The sequence below is a fragment of the Echiichthys vipera genome (genome assembly GCF_963691815.1).
Source record: "Echiichthys vipera genome assembly, chromosome: 8".
Classification (NCBI taxonomy): Eukaryota; Metazoa; Chordata; class Actinopteri; order Perciformes; family Trachinidae; genus Echiichthys; species Echiichthys vipera.
This window is the reverse complement of record NC_139833.1, coordinates 12342543-12366525: the sequence shown is the minus strand read 5'-3', so window position 1 is coordinate 12366525 and position 23983 is coordinate 12342543. Positions and strand designations below refer to the sequence as shown.

Here is a 23983-nt window from a genome sequence, read left to right as displayed (position 1 = left end):
AGACTCATGGACCCACATACTGTACGTGACGGTGAGCAACGGCAGTGAAAGGAGCGCAGAAAGATAAAAGCACATCAATTCTGCACGTTCACATAAACCACACACACTTCCTATACAGTAAGTACATCCTCCTACACATCTGTACGGTATCACAACCAAATGTGCGCAATCACACTCATCATTTACTGTGTGAATCTTTTTTGAGAAAAGAACCGCAGACACATATTTAGGAAACACACGTACATAAATATTTTATTTCATTATAAATGAGAGAAAAGCATGACTCTGGTGGATGTCATTTTTGAATTACTGAATAATAAAAAATCATTTGTTTATATGATACTGTATGAATATTTAAACAGAACAGCAACACATACAGTAAATAAATAAATACAGGAATAAATAACACATTCAATACATTATTAACTTAAACTAATGACACCTTCTGAGATCCATATTTTTCACTCATGTTATGGCTTCTTCACCTGTAGCCATTCCAACACAGTGTCTCTCCACAAACTCACAGGTCTTTGTAAAACACTTTAGTGAGGGGGTATCCCAGAAAGCCTCTCTCTGGAGTCTCCAGCTTCCTCTCCTCATCGTCTTCTTCGTCTTCATCAGTTCCCTCCCCTAATTGCCGATAGCCCAGCTTCTTAAAGAAGGCCTCCCCCAGCTTGGAGGGGTAAGGGACGTGGGCGTACAATCTGTGTGCTCCGCCCTCCCTCTCTCTCTGCTCCAGACTCTGGACAAGCAGCCGACCGAGACCCTCCCTGCGGTACCAGCAGCCCGTCACCAACCTGCAGATCCTCCTGATGTGCGCTCGCTTCTCACTTTCCCTGAAGATGCAGCCGAGGATCTCGCCGTCACAGTCTGCCACCCAGACCTGCCCCGCTTCCTGCTCCCTCTCTGGCGTGATATTCTCTGTTGACACATCTTTGTCCTTCTCTTTGGGCGGGATTCTGCGCCTTGGCTGAGTAAAAGAAATAAGATTATTTGGCTGCTACATTTTGGTCTCTAGAATTGAGTGAAAACTACCCAAAAAACACATCAGCAAACCAGTAGACTAACCTTTTTAGTCACCGGTGTCTTGCCACTGATCCTGCAGTAATGATTCAGCAATGTCTCATCCTGTGTCCCTCTGTAGCTGCTACCCACATAGTCCCAGTAGGGCAGGCTGCTACCCAGAACCCCTGTGGACCGCGGCATGGTAATCTTGAGAAAGACAATCAGCAGGAAGACAGGAATAGCAAGGGCCAGGATGAAGGAATGGACAAGGCAGCGCAGGATTGAGGAGAAGACAGCCAGGATGAAGAGGCAGAGCGGACGAGTGACGATGTGGAGGATGAGACGATTTTCTGTGCCCTCGCAGCCCTCCTGGTAACACACAAGTTACAAGATATCAGCTTTAAGGGGACAAGAAAGAAAGAAAAGCAGAGAGTCTAAAATTGTATCGTACAAACCTTGATGAGGGCTTTGACCATCTCTATGTCGTCCTCCTTCATCCTCCTCATCACCACCTGGTCCAGCTCCAGTCTCACCATGTTTAGGCTCTAACAGCAGGATTGCTGCACCACTGTATTTTTTACACACATCCACACAGTGTGCACAGGGACCTTACAAACATACATTTAAGGAGTACATGGACAGAAAGTTGTTGTGTCTTTTAGTAGAACAAATAAAGTGAAATGGGATGCTTGCACTTGTTAAATCAATCAATGAACTAAAATAATAAACCTGATTGTGTTATCTAAACTGTGACACACACATAGCTTGAAATGGGTCAATATTTTTGCAATGTTCATATTGTGCAATGCAGGAGACTTCACGTACAGTGAGCCAGTAGTTGGGACTGTAAATTCACACCCACGCTGGCTCCAAACAAAGGCAGATGGGGATTATGGAGGATTTGTAAACATGCATGTGTCACCATCATTGTTAGCCTACTTGAATAATGCACGCCATTGTAGCTTTCCTTTGCATGCTATCGGTGATCATCACAAGGCTACAGGCGAAGAGACCTTGTTCAAATCCTTATATGGTTATTGCGAAGCGCGGACACATTTAGGCCCCCTGCTCCTGCTCCTCTCAGCCCCCGGTTCCGCTTACCTTCTCCGCCACGCTGCTCAAATAAAAGTCAAAATCGTAAAAAAAATACAAACACAACTTGTCCCTCAGTTTGTTGTGAAGACCGTGCACGGTTAGCACGATTGCATGAACAGAGTCGTTTCTTACGCAAAGGAAGGATTCCCAACACAAACGTACTCTTGATTTAGTCCCGTTGCATGTTTTCAATGTGTCGATCTACGCCATTTGCGTAAATAGGATCCGCACTGCGCAAAGCGGCTACGTGAATGGCAGACGCAGCGTAACTGCGTAAACAGCGCTCCAAATGCAACGACTTTGTCCGTTTATTATTTAAAGGACAAACACGGGATTGCTAGATAAATACTGTATAAAATAACAAAAATAATAACAATTTTTTATTTAAGATATTGTGACTTGTCAATGAGGAAACGTCCCCTTTGTGGGACTAATAAAGGAATATCTTCTGCTCATGGAGGAATTGTTGGGTCTGTGTAAATCATGAATATGTCATAGAGTGTGGTCTAGACCTACTCTATATGTAAAGTGTCTTGAGATAACTTTTGTTATGATTTGGCACTGTAAATAAAATTGAACTGAAACTAGAGTGAAATAAATGATGCAAATGATTAAAGGTATTGACATTTATTAATAATTAAGTGCTATTTGCTATTAACATTGTGAAGAAAGAGGGCCATGTACAACATTTATTCACAAAAGAAAAAAATCATATTTAATTAATAAACAAACTGCCAATGACAGTATTTAAAGTATATATTTGGGAATATTCTGAGGTCCATGTACAGCCTATGTGAATGTATAACATTTCTATTAGGTGGCACCATGGGATTACAACACAGTACTCGTCTAACTGCGCGTTCTCCCTCAGCTCCAGGAGAACTCGGACTACAGTGCTAACACACTGAGCCCACAGATAGTGAGGCACACACTTCCTTGTTCTTCTCCAACATGCACTTTCAGTTAGAGAACTGCATCTCTTTAGAGTTAGATAAAGGTCCGTTTCTCATTGTGTCCTCAGTCGCTGTCGGTACCTCTGTATTGGCTGCAGAGTTGTACTCGTTTGCCTCAGCTGTTACACTCTCACATTTCACCTCACTACTTTGTGAGTTCTCTCCATCTCCTCTCTCCATTCTTCCTTCTCTTAAGCTACTGGTGCTGACCTCGATTATGACAATTTCCTCTCCATTTCCCAGCTGAAATATGCCTTCCATGGTTCCTCCACGCTCGGTGACCCTCCCGCCTGCCGCAGTGCAACCTGCCCCTTCTTCTCCCATCATGCCCCCTTGGCCTTCTATCAGGGCTATCATCTGCATACCCTCCTCGGTTTCCTGCTCCATCTTGGTCTCATCCCCAAGTTCAAACACGACCTCCTGCCCATCGAGTGGCACCAAACTTTGGGTGGGAGTGCAAGAAAGCTGCAGGCTGGATTCTTGCCCTTGGCTGAAGGTAGCGCCTGATGGGCCGCTGTCCTGCGCCTCAGTGTGGAAATGAAGGACATAAGACTCTCCCTGGCTGTCTTCCTCTCCTGTTTGTCTCTCCTCCTGCTTTTCTCCACCCCATTCATGCAGAAGTGACATCATCCCTCCCTTATCTCCCCCCTTTGCTCCATCACCTTGCCCTTCTGTCTTGAACTGCAGCACAAGTGATTTTCCCTCCCCGCCCATTCCTCCATCCCCCGCCTCTCCTGACGCATCCCCTTCGAACTGTAACACATACGACTGCCCGCCCTCCTCGATATTCATCCCTTCCTTTGCCTGTCCTTCATTATCAAAACACAACACAAACTGTTTCCCTGTCGTGGTATCCCCTGTCTTTATTTGCCCCAATGTGGTGTGAGGTTTCCCTTCCAGAGAAGCAGCAGGGACAGGAGTAGAAATTGATGCTGTGGCTACTGTGGGGGCTGGTGTAACCATGGTAACGGTTGATGGGGGTCCTGAGGTGTCCACTGTGGGGGCAATAGTGGTGGAAGATGACAGAACTGGGACAGCAGTGCAAGATGTTGACAGGGGGCATTGTGATGCAGTGGATACAGATGATGGTAATGACTGTGTAGCAGCAGTAACAGTGTGTGAGACACGTGTCACGTTACAGTTTGTTACTGACGGAGCTCCACCTGCGGCCTGAGCGACAGGGGGAGCTGCTGCAGATTTCTGAAGAGTAGCTTTTGGTTTGCGTCCCCGTCTGCCCCGAGCAGTCCGTGTGCTTTTCCCTAATATGGGCTTGGCCAGTAGGGAGTTGGCTGAGAGAGTGCGTGTTGGCGTGGCGACAGGAGTGTTTGCATGGCTATTATTGTTGGTGATTATGAATCTGGTCTGCTGCTGTTGTTGTTGCTGTGATATGGCAGGAAAGTGGGATATCTGAGTTTGTGTTTGGTTTAGGACGGGTTGGAGAGCCTGGATAGTCTGAAGCACAGGGAGGGGGTGAGGCTCAGGAGCCGTTGGAGGATTGTTCGCCGTGGGGACGAGAAACAAACTGGACTGGCTGCCGTTGTTGGAGGGGCACTGTAGAAGGTAGAAGTTTTGGGGCTGGGACGGAGGTGGTGGTGGTGGTGGAGGTGGAGGGGCTGGTGGAGGGGACGACAGAGGAATGAGCTGTAGGCCGCTGGCTGTCTGAATCATAAAGTAGTTCTGGGAGGTGTTGGGGGGGATATTGAGTGCAGGCTGGGACACAATCAGGCTGCCTTGGTTCCCTGAGGTTTCAAGCGTAATGGGGTTGAGCAGGGTCGTGGTGGTTGTGACTCCCCCAACACTGGCTTTCACAGCCACTCCATCTTTACCTCCTCCACCAGGGCAGGGCAGGGGAACGCCACTCCCATGGGTGCGGATGTGCCTCTGCAAGTAGGAGTGCATGACAAACTCCTTAGAGCAATACGGGCATTTGAAGTCCTTGCTTGAGGAGTGTGTGCGAAGGTGGAGCTGGAGGTTGGAGGAGTGTGTAAAGCTTTTATTGCAGTGTGTGCACTGAAAGGGTCTCTCGCCAGAATGGGTGCGTTCATGCTGCTCACAGAGGAAGAACAAGAGACGAGAGAAGACAAATGAAATCAACTTTTTATAAGGTAAAACAAAACAAAACAAAAAGAGCTGATAATTGACATGAGTTTGTAGCTGAATGTGTTGCAGCTGTACTGACCTGTTTGAGATTTGACGTCTGGGAGAAAGACTTTGAGCAGATGGTGCAGACATGAGGGCGCAGCCCAGAGTGCATCTGACTGTGTCTTCGCAGGCAGCTGGTGTTTTTGAAGGACTTGCCACACTCCTTACACACGTACGGCCTCTCACCTGTGTGCTGCCGTAAGTGGTACTGGTAATGCGAGCTCCATTTGAATGTGAGAGGGCAGTGAGGGCACTGGAATGCCCGAACACCTGTGTGTACCTGGATAAAGTGAAAGTGGAAAATGTCTATTAAGTATCAAATGTATATTAAGTGTCGGAGTGTGAACTGACCTGGGTCCACACCTTTGAATTTCCCAACTCCATCGAGTCGACTAATTTCTCTGGCATTGTGGCATGAAACTGCAGTTTCAGCGCTATTGACAGGACTAATGCAGTGTGTGTTTAAACAGACAGCACTCAGTGTCCAGTCACAACCAAGTTAGTTAAACGTGGGCTCACTTCAAAGACTTTGTTGTAACCTACTCTGTCGCTGCTGTTGCGGTGATAAAACAGTGCATACGTTTTTTTTTACCTTCACTACCTCTGTGAAATGACTCACAGTTTGATGGATGCTGTCTGGCAACTTCTGGTAAATCTAAAAGAGCCGCATGTAAACTGGAAGCCTCATGTGATTGGTTTGGGAAAATCTAATTCTCTTCCCCCATGGAAATCAGTTAGAGTGCACACAATGTCAGGCTGAAGACGTAAATGGAGTGTAACCAGTCGACAATTCTGTCTAATATCAGGCATGGTGTGAACCACTCTAGACAGCTGCGGCCCCCTTTAGACGAGACAAATCTTAAGTTCTACGATAACATAAATGATAAAAACTTAGCTCCCAAAGTGATGAATCTCTTCTTTGGTAACTTAACTTGTGTGTACATTTGTTGCAACAGAAGCCTTACCCTCTGATGGATTGAAAGCAAAGACGACCTCTTGAAGCTCTTTCCACACTCTGTACAGCGGTAGGGCCTTTCCCCAGTGTGATCCCTCATGTGATACTTCAGCCCAGATGAACCTTTGAAGGCTTTTCCACACTCTGAACAGCGGTATGGCCTCTCTGTATCAAAGCATGTGACAGTGTCATATTTGTGAAAATTAAAATAAATATGACATATAATACAGTAAAACTAAACTGTTGAACAACCTTTTAAAGCTGTTTGTATCTTTCTTTTGTAATCTTAAAATGCTCCTAATAAGCATTTGGCACAATAAAATGTAAAAGAAATCCACCTGGTGATGAAACTCATAAATATTCAATTCTCATATATTTCTAATGAAAGTCTGACCAATTATTTTATTCAGTTCAAATAAAATGATTTGCCGATCTTCCTGTCTGTCATCCATCGCTCTGTTTCACTTGTGCTGCTCATGCTGCGTTCAAGTGCAATGGGAAGTCTGAAGTTTCAAAATTCAATTCAAGGGAGAGCGACCATCCCCAAATTCACTAGTAGGAGGTTCCACTTAGACAGGCATTCCAGTGCACTTTGCCTAGTTGGAGGTCCCAGACTTAGGACTTCCCACGGCCCTTGAACGCAGCATTTCTCTCTCAACGTGTGTCACGCACAAGTTATTCTGAAAGAAAAGAAAGTTAAGTCAAGTTCCCTGGCGGCTGTAAATGTCTTAAACAACCAATTTGAGATTGGATGCAGCTAGCTTTGCTGTAAGAGAGTTACCAGTGCAGCGGGAAAGCATATCTATACACATTTATACTTAAACACATGAGCAGATTGCTTGGCTCATACTTCCTATTTTACGCTCGGGTCTCCATTGTCTCCATGTTTTGTGAAAAATCTCTTTACCTCCAGCAGGAGCGCTCTTGCTGGGTCCTGTCTTTTTGGGGGCTTTGGTTGGTTTTGCCGGTTGCTCCTCTTGCTCCTCGCTGACAGTAATGATGTTGACATGGATCTCCCTCTGGCCCTCCTGCTGCTTGTCAGCCTGGCTGGGAGAGGAGGGGAGGGGGAGAGACAGGGAAATGGAAGGAGGGCACACTATCTCAGCCTCTGCCTCGGCCAGGAGACGCTGCTCGGGCGTGTGGGAGTGTTGATGGGTGAGGAGTGAGGAGAGAAGGGGGAAGGAGCGGTCGCAGGCGGAGCAGCTGAACTGGGAGCGGGACTGTGACGAGAGGGAGTGCATCTGGAAAAACAAAAGCGGAACACAAGAGGCAATCATTATTCTACGATAGATCGTTTAAAATACAATATATCAATCTCAGTGCTCACTATACAGTGCAGTGCTGTAATTGTATACAAGTTTTAGGAGAAGAGCAATTCTCACCAGTGACAAATGTCTATTGAGTCCTCCACTTGTCTTGAAGGTCTTATTGCAGTAGCCACATGACAGCCCAGCCCATGTGGTTCTGGCCTCTGGCTGAACGGTCTCAGAGCTCTGAGTCACCTCGGTGAAGCTCTGCAGCAGGTCAAACTGGGCCTGGGTGGCGCCCACATTCTGAGGACAAACCAAAGGAAGTTATACGTATAAATAAAACACATCTTCAGATCAAACTCAAGCACTTTATAGAGTGGGTAGGTTTTTATTTTTTATTTTTTAGATCAATTATAATTAGATTATGTAGATAAATAAGTGTTTTCCTTGACCTCCGTGAGAACAAACAGTAAATACACTGTACATCATACATCATAGTCTAAAAATCCGACTGAATTGCCATGTTGTTTCACTTCCTTTATTTAGCCTGTCATGTGTTTATGACATGTTAATGACAGACGATGTCTTGTTTTCTATAAACCAATCAGCAGAGGGTGGCGTATCCGTCACGCATTGAAAATTTTCTGTTGGTGCAGAAGGCCAGTAGCAGTTTCTAGGAGCAGTTAACTTTTAACGTTTTAAAATTTGTCACATTGATCAAAGAAATATGAGGATCTGTAACTCTGAGTGGATATAACCACGCTTGCTGCCAGTTTTCTGTCTGTATTTTTCCTGAATGTAGCGATCTAGCTAAGTACGGCTGGGCGATTTGGCCTAAATCTTTAATCCTGATATCACAATAAAGATATATATATATATCCCGAATGCATGTTTTCTGGTGATTCAATAAATAGTCGAAATAAGCACATGGTAAAGCATACTTTTGTATACTCCTGTGTTTATTTAATACTGAACAAATATTGCAAAATGATCATAAAAGGCAAAGTGAAATATTTCAATAAATGCAGTTTGGCTGCTTATTTTTGCACTTTCTCACGATAGAAATTATAGAATAAGAACATTAAAATGTATATGACAGGCATTTTTATAATGTTTTGAAGGTATATTTCACCATATCGCCCAGACCTAGTTGGAAAATAACGTCCCATTTCTAATCCCATCTACAAAACTCTAATTGGTCAATTGGTTTATCTAACTAAAGGGGATAACCGTCAATGAGCACAACACCTGATCTATTTGGATTGCTGAACAAATCTTAGATGTGGGTGGTGATTAAGAGGTCTGAAACCAGGCTACATACAGCCCTTCATGGCCTGTTTCCCGGTTTAGACAATTCACTTTCTGTTGTGTAACGGTTTATACTTCTCTTCTCACATATATCTGTTTGATCCAATCACTTACTGTATTGCTGCCATCTGCCCCCTCTGTCAGTCCAAGGAGCACCTCCGTCGTGTGTCCGTTTTCAGCTACTGTGGTAGTCACCACCTCCTCAAAATCAGCCAGCAGGTGACCAGCTCCCACCAGCCCATCTCCAACCTCCATCCCTGTCCCAGGCCCCACCTCTCCACCGGCTCCATGTCCCTCTGGAGCCATGTGGATGGACTGGTGCTCCTCTAGATCTGTTCGTGTGCCAAAGGTGTGGCTGCAGCTGCCACAGCTGTACAGCAGCACGCTGGCCCCGCTGTCTGTGCTCAGATGAACCTCTGTCCCGATGGCCCTGGACGCACACACGCCTTGCCCGGTGGAGGTTAGGGTGAGCTGGGGGAGAAGTGTCTGATTCTGTCCGGACGAGGTGGTCGTCAGGAACACTTCTTCCATCCCCACCCCGACTCCATCAGCTCCCTCCTGGCTCACAAATCCCACCATGTCTGTCAACATGGACGACGTCACTTCCTCTGTGCCTACCACTACCTCCACCCCCTCGTGTCCCTTCCTTGTGTCCTCTCGTCCTCTCTTTGCCTCCTTCCCTCCCGCGTTAAGGTTGGAGTGTGAGTTCTTGTGCAGGGCCAGGTTTGATGAATGTGTGAAGCTTCGTCCACACTCAACGCAGATGTAGGGCCTCTCCCCTGTGTGTATCCTCATGTGCTGCCTCAAGTTGGTAGACTGAGTGAAAGACTTGTTACACACAGAGCAGGTGTAAGGCTTGAGACCAAGGTGGACATTCTTGTGTCGCCGCAGACTGCTCGAGTTCTTGAAGGCCTTGGGGCAAGTGTCACAGGGGTAAGGACACTCTCCTGTATGCTGGCGCAGGTGATACTGATAATGAGAGCTCCATTTGAAGGTCAGAGGGCAATAGGGGCACAGGAAGGTACGCACTCCAGTGTGGACACTCTGATGGACCTGGAGATACACCAAGATAAAGATATAAGCATTTCCTCATTGCTTAAAAAAAGAAATCCTTGTTTATAGAATTACTTTGGCATCTCACCTGGAGCAGAGAGGAGCGTTTGAAAGCTTTGCCACACTCCTGACATTTGTAAGGCTTCTCCCCTGAGTGAGACCTGCAAAATAAAAAGTATCTTTTTAGGAAAATAGTATCATAATCACCCAAAATCAATATAGAAATACGACATTTTCTACTACTACTTTTGAGTTCCTGATGTGGACACTTATGCCTCTCTCTCATATCCACTTAAGCACATAAAGTTTCAGAATCAGGACTCCGTCAAGGTTGTCACCATACCACAATTTTGAACTTCGAGACAACACTAGATTAAAAAAAACGGTACTCAGAAACCATGGCTAAAAGAAAAATAAGTCTTAGCACACAAAACAGGATAATTGCACATCGTACTTTGATCAGATCAGATGTGGATATCATATAGTTTTGAAACGTGGTGTTGCAAAGTATGGATACTTTGATGCTTTTGACAGCATTTAGACTCCATTGTAAAAGTGTTCCAATTCGAAAGGTGGTAAAGGTAATTTAAGGATGGGTACCGCTGGTGGTAGAGCAGAGCCGAGGAGCCCTTGAAGGCCTTGGGGCAGAGGTTGCAGCGATACGGTCTCTCGTTGTTGTGGCTCCGCTGGTGGTGGGTCAGCCTGGACGACCACCTGAAGCTCTTCCCGCAGTCCATACACTGGAAGGGATGGTCCGACTGCTCAGGCTGCTGGGGAAGGCCCGACGCGGACGACGTCACCATGTTGAGAACCACCTCTTCCCCGCCCTCCGTTACTCCCTTGTCTCCCTCCGCCAGCTCCCCTGTGTCCCTATCGTCCTCGCCGTCCTCTCCTGAGCCAAGTAGGGATGGGAAAGGAGAGAGGGAGGGGGCGGCCTGAGGTGGTAAGAGTTCTGCTTGGACCACTAAGGCCACTGAGTTAGCCATAACCAAAGGCCAAAGCTGGTAGCGGATGAAGGGTGTTCCTTAGTAGCAGGGCATGGGTCAATTTTGGTGCAGCAGTTTCATGGTTTTTCTTACATCTTCACTTCGTTCATGTTTTTCTTCTGTGTCTTTCACAAAGTCAGCCACTGGAAACACCAGCTGTCACCTCAAGTGGACCGCTCAGGACAGATCTGACATAAAGGGAAATGGAAATACAGTATCATAACCTGGTGAGAATTTACTACTATTCATATATATATATATATATATATATATAGAGATACAGACATACAGTTTACAGAGAAGGCCTATGTGATGCTGATGACTTTCAACGTCAGTGTTGAAACTATCTGTACAGGCCAATATGCTTGCAAAGGAAATTTAATAAGTGTACAGAGGATGTAAAGATAGCTTTGTTCTGATCGAATAGTACTACACTGTACACGCCGTGGTGCAAGTACAGTGCTGCAAAAATGAGAAAACTATTCCGAATGACAATTAGGCGCCCAAGATGGACAAGTGCAAGTCATATGTTTGTATCTTGTAATGTTTCAACTCTTCATGCTCTTGTAAGAAGCTACATGTATAGATTCAAGTGTCGACTTATCCAGGCAAGCAATAGCGTCATCTGGGTGTTAAGTCTGACGTAACGGCCTTTCAAAATACGATTTCCGGGTCAAAGCCTCCTATTTTTACAATGCCACATTGCCGTGTTCCCTTTCAACGGAGCGCTTGGACCCAGAAACTGTATTTTGAAAGGGTGTTACATCAGAATTAACAGCTGGATAGCAGCACTAGCTACACACAATGACACAAAATACTCGTCAGGTCTTTGGAGGCACTGGAATCGGTGACTGTACATGTTTTAAATCCTCTGAACACCCACACAGGTGTTTTCAGTTCATCTGGTCGATTAGACCTCTTCTCAGCACTGTGTGGGTGTGTCTACTGTGATTGATTGACATCTTCCAGAGTCTCCTGTTAGCTTTGTTTCACCTGTTAAGGCGGGACAAAGGACACCTTCATCATTCTTAGTGGTAGACGGACATTTATGACCTCATAAATTCCCATCCAAGCCCCGCCCACCTTCAACCCAAACAGCGGTCTAATCCACCAGAGTAACGGAAAACACCTGTGTGGGTCTACAGGGGCTTTAAAATTAAGATGATGTATTTTTTTCGTGTATTGTATGTGTCTTTGTATTGTCTTCTTTTATTTATAATAGACCTTAAGTCTGTTATAAAGACTAGCTATCCATCCATCCATCTATCTATCTATCTATCTATCTATCTATCTATCTATCTATCTATCTATCTATCTATCTATCTATCTATCTATCTATCTATCTATCTATCTATCATTCTAGTATATTAACTGTCATAACGTGTTAGTCATATTCACATCACTGTAGATATTATTACAGCTAATGTTAATTATGTGCTTGCTTGAATCCCTGTGTGTGTGTCTAGACCTACTCTATATGTAAAGTGCCTCGAGATAACTTCTGGTATGATTTGGCACTGTAAATACAATTTAATTGAATTGAGAATGTCCCCTTTAAATGCCCCCCTGCCTCCCTCCCTCCCCTCTAATCTGGTCCCCCTCCCTCCCCGCAGTCAGTCGGTTGCCTGTCCGTCCCGTAGACTGTGGTCCGTCCCCGCAGTGCGGTGCTTACAACAACAACACACACATCCAGCTGCAGCTAGATTACACAGTCAGCTACTTTATAAGTGTATCCTTATGTAAGCGATCAGCTGTGCATGCCGGCACACACAAAAACATCAGTTTCACAAAAACAGCTACTGGCTTTCATTTAAAGCTAATCTAGTCCCCGTCAATGCGGAATAAAGCGCCTTTAACCTGCGCGGTAAAGATGCGCATGAGCACGGGCGGAGGCGGTTACTCACCGAGCATCTTTAACGCATCTGTGTTGTTGATATTGTGAAAAGGCGCCGGGTACCGCAGTGCTAATCCACACAACCTTAACAATAAACACAGCGCAAACTAACAGCAGTTCTTCCACCCGATGCCGCCTCCTAAGAACAGCGACGGTGATTGGCTGTCTGCGGGAATAGATGCGCGTCTGCCATTGGACGAGAGCTTCAACGGACAGATTGACGTTTTTCAACCTCGCTTAAAAACGTTTCTTACTTCCAGGTTTGACGAAAAGCATTTATGTTATTTAAATTATTTATATATTACTTTATTAAATATGTATTATTATTATTATTATCATTATTATCATTATCATCTTTATTATTATATTTATTCTGTATTCTATGTTTATGATGGTGATTATTATTATTATTATTATTATTATATTTTATTATGTATTCTATGTTTATGATTATCATTATTATTATTATTATTATTATATTTTATTATGTATTCTATGTTTATGATTATCATTTTTATTAGTAGTATTGTTATTATTATTATTATCATTATTATCATTATCATCATTATTATTATTATATTTATTCTGTATTCTATGTTAATGATTATTATTATTAATATATTTTATTATGTATTCTATGTGTAGGATTATTATTATTATTATTATTATATTTTATTTTGTATTCTATGTTTATGATTATCATTTTTATTAGTAGTATTGTTATTATTATTATTATCATTATTATCATTATCATCATTATTATTATTATATTTATTCTGTATTCTTCTATGTTAATGATTATTATTATTATTATATTTTATTGTGTATTCTATGTTTATGATGATGATTATTATTATTATCATCATTATTATTATTATTATATTTTATTCTGTATTCTATGTTTATGATTATCATTATTATTATTATTATTATTATCATCATTATCATCTTTATTATTATATTTTATTATGTATTCTATGTTTATGATTATCATTATTAGTAGTAGTATTGTTGTTATTATTATTACCATTATTATTTATATATTATTTTAGTATTTATTCTGTTTATTACTATTATTATTATCATCATTGTCCTCATTATAATTATCATTATTATTATTTATATATATTATCATTTATTATATGTTTATGATTATTATAATTATTATTGTAATTATTATTATATTGTTTAATTATATATTATGTGTTTGTGATTACAATCATTATTATTATTATCATCATTATTATTGTTATTATTATCATTATTATTAATAAAATGTATTTTATTTCAAATATTTTTTTTATTTTTTTTTATTTATTTTATCTGAATGTCATTTTATATGCGTTTATTTCCCATGCTTCTAATGTTTTAATAAACCCCTTCAATTACCTTGTCGTTGAAAGGTGCTTTACATATATACCTGACTTTCCATATAATTGATGTGTTTACACTCCAATAGCTTAAAATATAATTTATTATAAAGCTTTATTACCAACTGATATGTAGGCCTATCCGTTACACTACATTACCTGTGTGTGTGTGTGTGTGTGTGTGTGTGTGTGTGTGTGTGTGTGTGTGTGTGTGTGTGTGTGTGTGTGTGTGTGTGTGTGTGTGTGTTTATGTGTGTGTCACAGTTTACATTGCAGCGCAGGTGGACAATGGTTATCAAAGATGTACTCAAATCCATTGTGCACATTCTTTAGTATTTATTTCACCAAGGCACATATTTCACATTGAGGCCAATCAGTGTGTGGAAGAGGCATCTTGATGTTACAACAATAATTTAAACATGATGGTATAATATTAATAATAGTAATAAGAATAAAAACTGTATAAAAGTACAAAAAAGATAGGAGACTTGCTCCACTGCAGCACGAAATAAATAGTTCCACCACGTTACTTAAATAAATAGTCAATACTGTAACAAATACTAAAATAGGAATGAACAAAAATTAATAGTGATAAAGTTGGTAAAGAAATCTACATTATATTGTAGAAAACAACCTAATACACAAAAGCACTGTATACAACAATTTACATTCTTGTACACTTATGTACACCTGTACAGAACATCGTGTCACAATACATAGTATTTTAAGGCTTTGGGTGTTTACCTAACAAAAACAAACTTTTCTACCCCAAAGCACATGCGTAAAATCAGCCTTCTCACTCATCCAAGAGGCTAATCCTAACAAGTTTGTGCAAAGAATCTAATCAGGTCCATCAGTGCTCAGCAACAGGGCACATTCATACAACTTTACCACAACGTTAAATATGCCTCCTCATGAACGCAAGAAACAGGCACTGACAATAGAGACTCTGCCCGTGGTACAAAAGAAAGTATTCCCTTCTCTTTGGCAGATAAATACAATTAATAAGATGTGGCACGTTTAACATGGAAAGAACATTAATATCTTCTAAAATGTTTACTTTAAGGGCACTGTGAGTGAGAGATAGTGAAAAACCTTGGCTGTCCCATATGTATGCTACATCTACTGGAGGAATTATTGGCTGAAGAAATACACAAAATGCAAAAGTAGGTTTAGTTAAGTTAGTTTAAACAAAAGTCAGGAAGTGCTACTGTGTTTTTCTCGAGGATCAGTGAGACACAAGACGAACAGAAAAATTACAGAGATGTGGGCAAATAAATTCACGTTAATACAGAAATAAAGAGAGTGACACATTACAACTTCAAATAAATACAATTAAATAAATTACTGACAGTCAATAAATAAATAAATACATAAATAACATGGTCATAGGAGATAGTTTGGGGAATTATGCCATGATCATCGTAGTTAAACTGGCAGTTTGCTTTAACGGGGATCTCGATGGTTGTAACTGGCTGCAGTATAGCTCGTCCTTATTGGCTCTGATGGAAACACATTCTTCAACACACATGTCATTGCTTGACGTTTGGGCCTCTTAGGGGATGCTTTTGACTACAGTGCACACTGACATGGTCCTAATTCCCCTTTGGCTGAGGCGGGACTCCATGTGTCCTCACTGGCTCTGCAGCCTTATAGTTGAGAGGAAAAGAATGAATGCGCTTGGATCGTCATTGTACTGCAGAGACTTTGGGCTTGAGGCTGATGAATGCTCTATATGCCCAGTCACAGAAGAGCTTGAAGTGTTGAAGAAGCTCGTGACTGGACTGCAGGACATCAAACTGATAGTTGAGGTTAGGGGGGAGGGAGGGGGTCGCCTGAGTCAGTCTCGGAGCTTCAACTCTCTGCATCTGTAGGAGAGAAGACATGCGGACAAACAGTTTAGAAAAACTATTTATTAATCACAGAGTCGGTACATTTATAAGTCATCAAACTATAAGAAAAGGACACCATTTACTTCTTAAACTTACATGGATTTAATCTAAAAAAAACCCTGAAGACAACTGAGAATCAAAAATTGGGAAGATCAGCTCTTTACCTGACGGTGCAGCAGACTGATGAGAGATTTCATTTCTCTGATCATCTCCACCAGCTTGGGCAGAGCAGGGTGGTGGTGCTTCTTTGAGACCTTGTTCAGCCACTCAAAGTGGTGCTCATACAGCTTCAGGTCAGCGTGCAGCTGAGAGAGTGTCGGCTTCAGCTGAAAAACAACACAGACATACTTGTGAGACTTAGCATGGGTGTGGCAAGATGTAACTGTGTAGACAGAAACAGACAAGCCCCTCTCTCTCTCACACACACACACAGCCACACAGTGTAAGAGTCACACACAAATACATTATCAGAGCATTACCTCAAGATTGTTGAGGTCATTGGCTGATCTGTTGCTCATTTCTGGCAGAGACCTGAATCTATGGGGCTCCACGTCTGAGTCAAACGTATGCTCCTTCTGAAAGAGAAAACAAGACACAGAGCGGCCCGTTAGTAATTTGCATCAGTGCAATTTAACTCATCCTGAGACAAGTCACGGCAACACAGGGAAAGTATTAGTGTAGCACCTCGATTGGATGACTGTTTTCTGTGCTTAGAGACAGTAGCTCTCACTGAGGGGAGTGCGGTTGATCGGGTCAGTGTGAGTTCACCCACATTCAACCTCCCCAAATGTCAACAATAAGAGCAAATGACCTGAACCCACAGGATGTTTTCTACAGGGAACGAGGATAACAACATATGCAGTGACTAAGAAAGCTCCAAGTGGGACAGACAACACAGGGCTGTAGGGAAACTCCAGGGTCACAGCTATAAAAAGAGGGAATGACGCAGTACCCGCTGCCCGGCTGGAGTTGTGTTGTAAACTACGTCCCAGACAGGAGATGTAGCGTTCATCGTGGCCACCAGAGGGTGGTAAACAACCTGAATGCAGGTTTATGGACCTCTCACAAAGGCAGCTGTGCTCATCTGTAGCACAATTTAGTGTGAGAGATGTGCGCCTGATTCAGTAATGAATGGTGGATTGATGGAAATGAGTGATGTGGCATGCGTCATTTTCAATCAGTAGAGGAACATAACAACATTAGGATGATGAGTGCTGAGAAATGTTTTGTGTAAACAGGTTGTGCGTCCTTAATGCTTCCTTAACCTGTTGTGCAGTGTTTTCCTCCTCCTCCTGTTTGCCTCTAGTTGCTCGTGTTGATGTTTTTAGTGATGAATGTGTCGCATTGACTCGCATGTCTCTGGTAAGAGCTCACTTATGTTTGTGGTCCAATGTTTTGTCTTGGTTGCTTTTGTCCCCTTCCATCCCTTGCTTCTGTACCCTCTCCTCTCCCCCCCCCCTCTCTCTCTCTCTCCTCTCTCTCTCTCTCTCTCTCTCCCTCTCTCTGTCTCATACCAGGTGCACAAGCTCATGCAACATCTCGTGCACATGTGCATGCATGCACACACATACACCGCTGGCTTGTCATCTAGTTGGCTCTCTGATCTCTTCATCTCTTGTGGTTTTTTGCTCCATCTTTCTCAGCCTTTAATTCTCCCTCTTATCCTCCTTTTCTTGCTCTCTCCATCACAGATCATGACCTCACCCGACAGAACTTAGCATCCAACCTTTTTCTTCCTGAATGCAAATACTGGAATGTGATAAATCTTTTCGATTTTTATCAAGTCACTTTGCTGAGGCGACTGAAAGCAAAACACTACACAGTGTACCTACACAACCATGACTATTTACAGAACCCTCAATGCACACTGCCACAAAAATGCATACGCACAAATACATGCGCACATACACATTTGCACCCATACTGTATGCATGCAGACACACAAACACACACGCACACACACACACACACACACACACACACACACACACACACACACACACACACACACACACACACACACACACACACACACACACACACACAGTAGCATTGGAAAACTTATATAGACCCATATGTGTACACACACACACACACACACTCTCTCTCTTTTTAAAGCATCAGTTTCATTGAGTTTTTGCAGGGACTTTCCATGGATTCCCATTCTATTTATCTTTCCTAACTGTGTCGTCTCTTTAGTGTAATTCCACACAATAAGGAAAAGAAAATTAAAAATAAATCTTCCATGTTACTGAACACTGTCTAATACTGTCCCCACCACCCTTTGATAATGCTGGTGTGTTCACATCTGGACCCCAGGTTACTTCTGCCACACAATGGCCTGTAACATTGTTTTAAAGCAACAAACTCACACGCACACACACAGACACACACACACACGCACACACACACACACACACACACACACACACACACACACACACACACTTTCTGAACATTATCTACCGGCCAAGACTAGAGAGAGTATGTGGCTATATTTGATTTTTTATCACCTGAACAAAAGAGTTTGAAGATTTGCATAATGCAAAAATAGAATCTGGGTCAGTCATGTGTAACCAGAGATCCACAGATATGATCCCGCTTTCTTTTCACCTGTTAAAACACAGCGTTGATACACAATCGCCAGCCGGAGCCAACTCCTGGCCGAGTTCTCAGATCGGATTTTCCTACCCGCCTGACTGTCAACAAAATAGGATTTTGAGCCAGCGTTGTCAGTTTGGTGCACATTTCAACGAAGAAAAAAAAACACCCTTCTTCACCTTCATCCTCACTTCCACAGTCTAGCCGCAGAACCTAAACATGTTTCTATGTAAACAGGCGAGTGATATACTTTGCTGTCATGTCATAGATGGTATGCTTAGCAGTTGGGCTTTAGTAGGATGCAGGTACAGTGTTGATATGTGGTCTTGAATAAGCATTGATGGGAGAACTTTATGTTCCTTCCTCTATCCCCTTGACCGCATCATGTATCCTGCTTGACCATCACTGTAAATGTGTGTTTATTCTCTTTTACTCCATAAAAACTTGATATTAATTTCACTTCACTGGCCACCAATCTTCCAGTCAGCTGACCAGGCAGACCAGGAGGTTGCTGAGTCAGACCTCCTCTCTCTCCCTACAAAGTCCAGTGTGGATTAAAAGTGAGATCACTCAGTCAAATCTCCCCTGAGGCCTTTTGCTGCCCTGATCTAAGCATACAGATGGACTTCAGCCAGTCTGTCATCAATGAAAGCAGCTTAAGTCAAACTGAAGTCCTGTGCAAAACCTTGTGTAGTTTTGCACGATGCATGTCAGGGCTGTTACTTAAACCGAAAGGTAACATTAACACCGAAATCCAATTAGGGAGAGATCAATCAAGAGAGGCTGTGCATCCACTTCCACCCTCACACTAACAATTCAATTACCACAGGATAGTCAGAGCCTCATTACCCTCTCCTGCAATCAATAGATGGGATTGGCATTCATGATCATGACCACATCTTCACTTACCAGCAGTTCTTGGGTGAGCTTCATTAGATTTTTGGTCTGATTGGACAGTTTATCCATGTCAGTGGACCGCCGCTGTGGTACAGGAGAGGCAGACGTGAACACAGGCAGCTGAGCCAATAGCAAGGAGAAGAGGAGCGATGAGGAGGAGTCGAGCAGCACTGTAGGGGTAGAACAAAACGGAAGCAATTAGTGGAGAGGCGCTGTCATCTCGCCATAATGACAATGACCTCAGGCCACGGCTGTCAGCTCCAGGGGAAGATATTGCACCATAACATAAACAATAGCTCCAGACTTGGCAGATGGATCCTCAAGAGCTTCAGTGTCAGAGTCGTGTTTTCACAGGCTGAATGCAAATCATTAAATCATTAAAAAAGAAAGAAAAAAAGCCGGGCTTTGACACTGAATATCACAATCACTCCTTTACCATAAGCAACTGCAATGAATGCTGCTGATTGTCACACCTGCAACTGGATAGGTACGTGAGTTGGTGGTATAAATTATATAGACCCAGCCAAGTCAACTCTGTAACAGTAAGCTCATTCATTCTTTTCCTTTCAAGTTCAAATACAAGGTAGACTAAGTATTAAAAAGAAACCACAGCAGTGTTGAAATGATGAATGCTTGATAATTACAGGTGAACCACAAGAATCACAGCCAAAATAACACTGCAGGAGCATCTGGGCTCCCTGTCCCAGTGTAACTTTTACAGAACAGGGAGAGGATAAAGTTGTCATGAAGTAAGTCGATACAATCTATGAATAAATCATTTATTTAGCCTGCAAGTGAACTTCAAAACAGCTGTTAAACGTCGCATAAATAGATTTTTTAAAATGGAAATAAAAAGAAAAGTAAGTGATCAATGAATGAAAGCAATTGTGAAATACTTACATTTCATATTTGGTTCGGATCCAAGGGATAGGTAAAAAAAAAATAAAAACAGAACGGCGAACAAACGGTGGATAAATAAATAAATAAATAGAAAATTAATAAATAAATTGAACTCCGGAAATTGTCACGTGCTCCGGCTTCTTCAGTCAGGAGTGAGGAAGAAAGTTGTCAGGACGAGAGAGGATGAATGAGAGAGAGAGGAGTGATGACTGAAGCACTCACAGAAAGAGAGAGAGAGAGAAAAAAGGTAAAAGTAACCAAACTTTCTGTCTTTGGTAAAAGTTTGAGATGAGCCCCTTGTAGTCTTTTATGGAGAGTGCTGAAGGCAGAGAGACACTTAGACAGTTTGGAGAGAGAGAGAGAGAGAGGCAAACAGAAAATGCAGAGAGGGATGCGAGTGTGGTAAGTCCAATTTTTGCGCGCAGTGAAGTGTTTAGGCTTGTTTAAAACTTCCTTTATAAAGACGTCGGGCCTATGACACATCGGCAGTGACTCACTTCATTCATAAAAACACACACACACACAGACACACACACAGACACACGCTCTCGCTCTCTCCCTCCTCTCTCTCCCTCCTCTCTCTCTCTCTCTCTTTCCTCCTCCCCTCCCTGCTGCCTGTCTCCCTTTGCGAAACTTAAAAAAAAAAAGTTCCGTTGTTTTTTTCTGTTTTTTTTTCTTTCCTCTATCACTTTCTCCCGTCCTGTCCTGTCCCTATCTCCTCCAGCACTTCCTCTGTCGCATCCCGCTACCTGCGCCAATCAGTCCCATCTACCTCTTTATATCTTTCCATCTCCAAATCTCTTCCCCCCTCTCTCTCTCTCTGTATGTCTCTGTCTCTCTATCACTGCAGACGTTTTTAAAAAGCCCATTGTTTTCATATATCAGCACATCTTATGTAACCATGTATCTTTTTAGAGCTCTACTTTTTTCATTCTGCTGTATTCAGGGGGTGAAGTGTCACGATTAGTGTGTTGTCACTTGTCTTTTTATTTAATTTATGCCAGAGCTTTTTAAGGCTACATTCCCTGTATCACAGCTAATACGCACAGCAAACACCTTTTCTCTCCCTCCGTTTCTCACCCCTTGCTCTTTTTTTTCAGAGCCCCTCCTGAGACAGCAGCCTGTTATTTCCACTGCCCCCCCACCCACCTCCTCTCTTTTTTTCACTCCTTCTCTCCCTCTCCAGGGTGAAGGAAAGAGTGAGGAGTGAGAGACGGATAGGAGCAGGAGAGAGGTGTTGTCCAGACCAGAAGGGGCCTCTGAAAGTGTTGCATAGAAACAGTGAGCGGACACACACACACACACACACACACACACACACCACAGGACATTAACACACACAGGCTTTGAGGGGTGGGAGGTTGGTGGGGTCAACGCACGCAAAACATGCACGTGGATGCACACACACGAAAAACGCTGTCATAGAAAAACATGCTGCTCTTTTAAAACCAAAACACACCGACGAGACGCTTCCTAGCTCTGAAACATGCAGAAACACAGTTTACAGTACACATCATGATTTCTCTCTCTCTCTGGCAAACACACACACACACACACACACACACACACACACACACACACACACACACACACACACACACACACGTAGAGCCTGGAAACACTCAGTCAGGTGCAGTAAATCGTGGGCTACTGTTGCAAAGGGCAAGAGTGAGTTTCCAGGCATCACAGGGGGACAGCTGGTGCATCCTACTGTACATACACTGTATCAGTCAATGCGCGCACGTTCATCCACCTGTGAAAAACGACTGAAATATCACATCTGTGCGGAGCGATGACGAGACTGTTACACTGCTCAAATCAACACATGAAACAAACATAATTGCAATGTTTACATCATATTTTCTACTTTTTTTCTTCCCCTCCACCAATTTGAGGTTTTGACTCCTCTAATTACGTCATCTCGTTGCACCCTCTTCTTCTGCAGGAGTGTGAGGGCACCTGATTGGAGAATCAGGGCCATGTGGATGAACCATTATCTGGATGAGTACAAACAGTACATACATGAGTATACAGTGGTATAGTGGATGGAAACACACAATAATTAGCATTTTTTCTGAAGATCCAGTGAGAATTTGCACCACATTCGGATGGAAACCTGACTACAGATGTGCACAAACAAAGGCAGAAAAAGTGAGAAAGACCAGGGAGAAGGAAGAAAGGTTTTTTGAGTCTGGGTGTGAGATTAGGAGACCCTCATTCACAGACATACACTCATGGTGTGGTTAGAAAATAATTAGTGGTGGGCTTTGTATGCGCACGGTCGCACACTCATACACGTATACACACAGAGTTGCCAGTCCAGTGGTGGGCCTACACAGACAAACAAACACCCTCCAAATGATGAGGGCCTGGTTGCAGCGAGTGGGTGGCGGAGTTGTTGTGGTAAAAAAGGGGCTCATACTCTGTTCTCTCGGGTCAACGGCAGAGAAGAAAAAGCAGGAGAATGAGGAGAGGAAATAGATGAGTGAGGTTGGACCTAGGGAGATATTGACACACTCGCTCTTTTTAATTCCCCACATCAAAGAGCCGTTTGAAGACACAGCTGGGGAGAGAAGAAAAGAAAAAGTGAAGTTAGTCACTCTCCCTCGTTCCCTGCCTCTCATGATGGGGGTCTCCTGGGTGGTTCTGAAGCACACAGTCTTCTGTTAGGCCGTGCGCCAACGCTGATCACTCACACACTATGACACTGGGGTGGCTGCCCTTTGAGTGTGTGTGTGTGTGTGTGTGTGTCTGTCTCTGTGTGTCTGTGCGTTTGTGTCTGTGGGAGTGCACACGTGCATCGATGTCAGTGCGCGAAATTAAAAAAAAAGGTCATGTATCTTTGTTTAGACTTTTGTTTTTGTGTGTGAGAGAGCGAGCACAAACTGGTGCATGCCTGTCGGAAAAGGGGGAATCCAGGGTTTGTGTGAATGGGTGTGCGTACTGTATATGTGTGTAATTATGGGTATGTGGTGGTATAAGTGCGGTGTCTGTATAACGTGCATGAGCATCAGTGTTTGTGTGTGCGTCTGTGTGTTTGTGTGTGGCCTTCATATGCTACCCATTACATCACCAATCTGTGTAAACCACCATAGGAGGAGAAACAGAGTGAGACACTCAGACGACGACCTCAAAGACATCAGAGAGGAAGGGGAACCTGTGACAGGGCCTGCCAGGCCTCGCTGCCAGACAAACTTTACTCACACAAGCTTCACTCAATTCGCTCATGCTTTACACTGGGTTTCCTGTGCGCCATGGCATGTATTCACACATTATTACGCAGGCTTCAAATCATTTGAATGCCTCACACTCTTCACTTACCTTTTTTTTTTTTGCCGGGCTGTTAATCCACACAGTTGCTCAATTCATGAGTTTACCAGAGTCATTTTCAGTTTGATTTAAGCAAATTCAGAATAAGTATTACTGTAATACTCGTAGTTTATCTGACAAGGAAGTGCTTGAGCGTGTATTGATTTTATGATTTTACATTGGGGGATTTTTCTTCACTGTGGACTTAAGTGTTATTAGGGTCTGGGAACAAACACCAAATCAGCCAATTCTGATAACGTGAGTTTTCCCGTAAACATGTGTGGGTTAATTTCCACGTCAAGGTGGGTGATAAAGCAGACGTGTGCATTTTAGGGTTAACTCTCATGTTCTTTTGAGAGTGTCATGTATAAAC

The 23983-nt window shown here is 43.0% G+C and overlaps 3 protein-coding genes across 3 annotated transcripts; all 3 read right to left on the bottom strand.

Moving 5' to 3' along the window:
- Window positions 1-242: 242 nt before the first annotated feature.
- On the bottom strand, window positions 243-2186 carry nat14 (N-acetyltransferase 14 (GCN5-related, putative)). Its single transcript, XM_083918312.1, has 4 exons — window positions 2107-2186; window positions 1461-1613; window positions 1069-1374; window positions 243-970 (listed from the first exon to the last, which is right to left on the bottom strand). The coding sequence occupies exons 2-4, from the start codon at window positions 1539-1541 to the stop codon at window positions 521-523; spliced, it is 837 nt and encodes a 278-aa protein (XP_083774438.1). The 5' UTR covers window positions 1542-1613; window positions 2107-2186; the 3' UTR covers window positions 243-520.
- Window positions 2187-3059: 873 nt separating this feature from the next.
- znf628 (zinc finger protein 628) lies at window positions 3060-12776 on the bottom strand (the record flags this gene model as incomplete). Its single annotated transcript, XM_083917812.1, has 9 exons — window positions 12652-12776; window positions 10362-10935; window positions 9850-9922; window positions 8823-9761; window positions 7533-7703; window positions 7058-7391; window positions 6161-6315; window positions 5233-5475; window positions 3060-5099 (listed from the first exon to the last, which is right to left on the bottom strand). Exons 2-9 carry the CDS (start codon window positions 10745-10747, stop codon window positions 3060-3062), a joined length of 4341 nt encoding a protein of 1446 aa, XP_083773938.1. The 5' UTR covers window positions 10748-10935; window positions 12652-12776.
- Window positions 12777-15699: 2923 nt separating this feature from the next.
- On the bottom strand, window positions 15700-20402 carry il11a (interleukin 11a; the record flags this gene model as incomplete). The annotated part of the gene is made up of 5 exons (XM_083917811.1): window positions 20302-20402; window positions 19414-19571; window positions 16383-16478; window positions 16068-16229; window positions 15700-15879 (listed from the first exon to the last, which is right to left on the bottom strand). The coding sequence occupies exons 1-5, from the start codon at window positions 20306-20308 to the stop codon at window positions 15700-15702; spliced, it is 603 nt and encodes a 200-aa protein (XP_083773937.1). The 5' UTR covers window positions 20309-20402.
- Between the last annotated feature and the right edge of the window lie 3581 nt (window positions 20403-23983).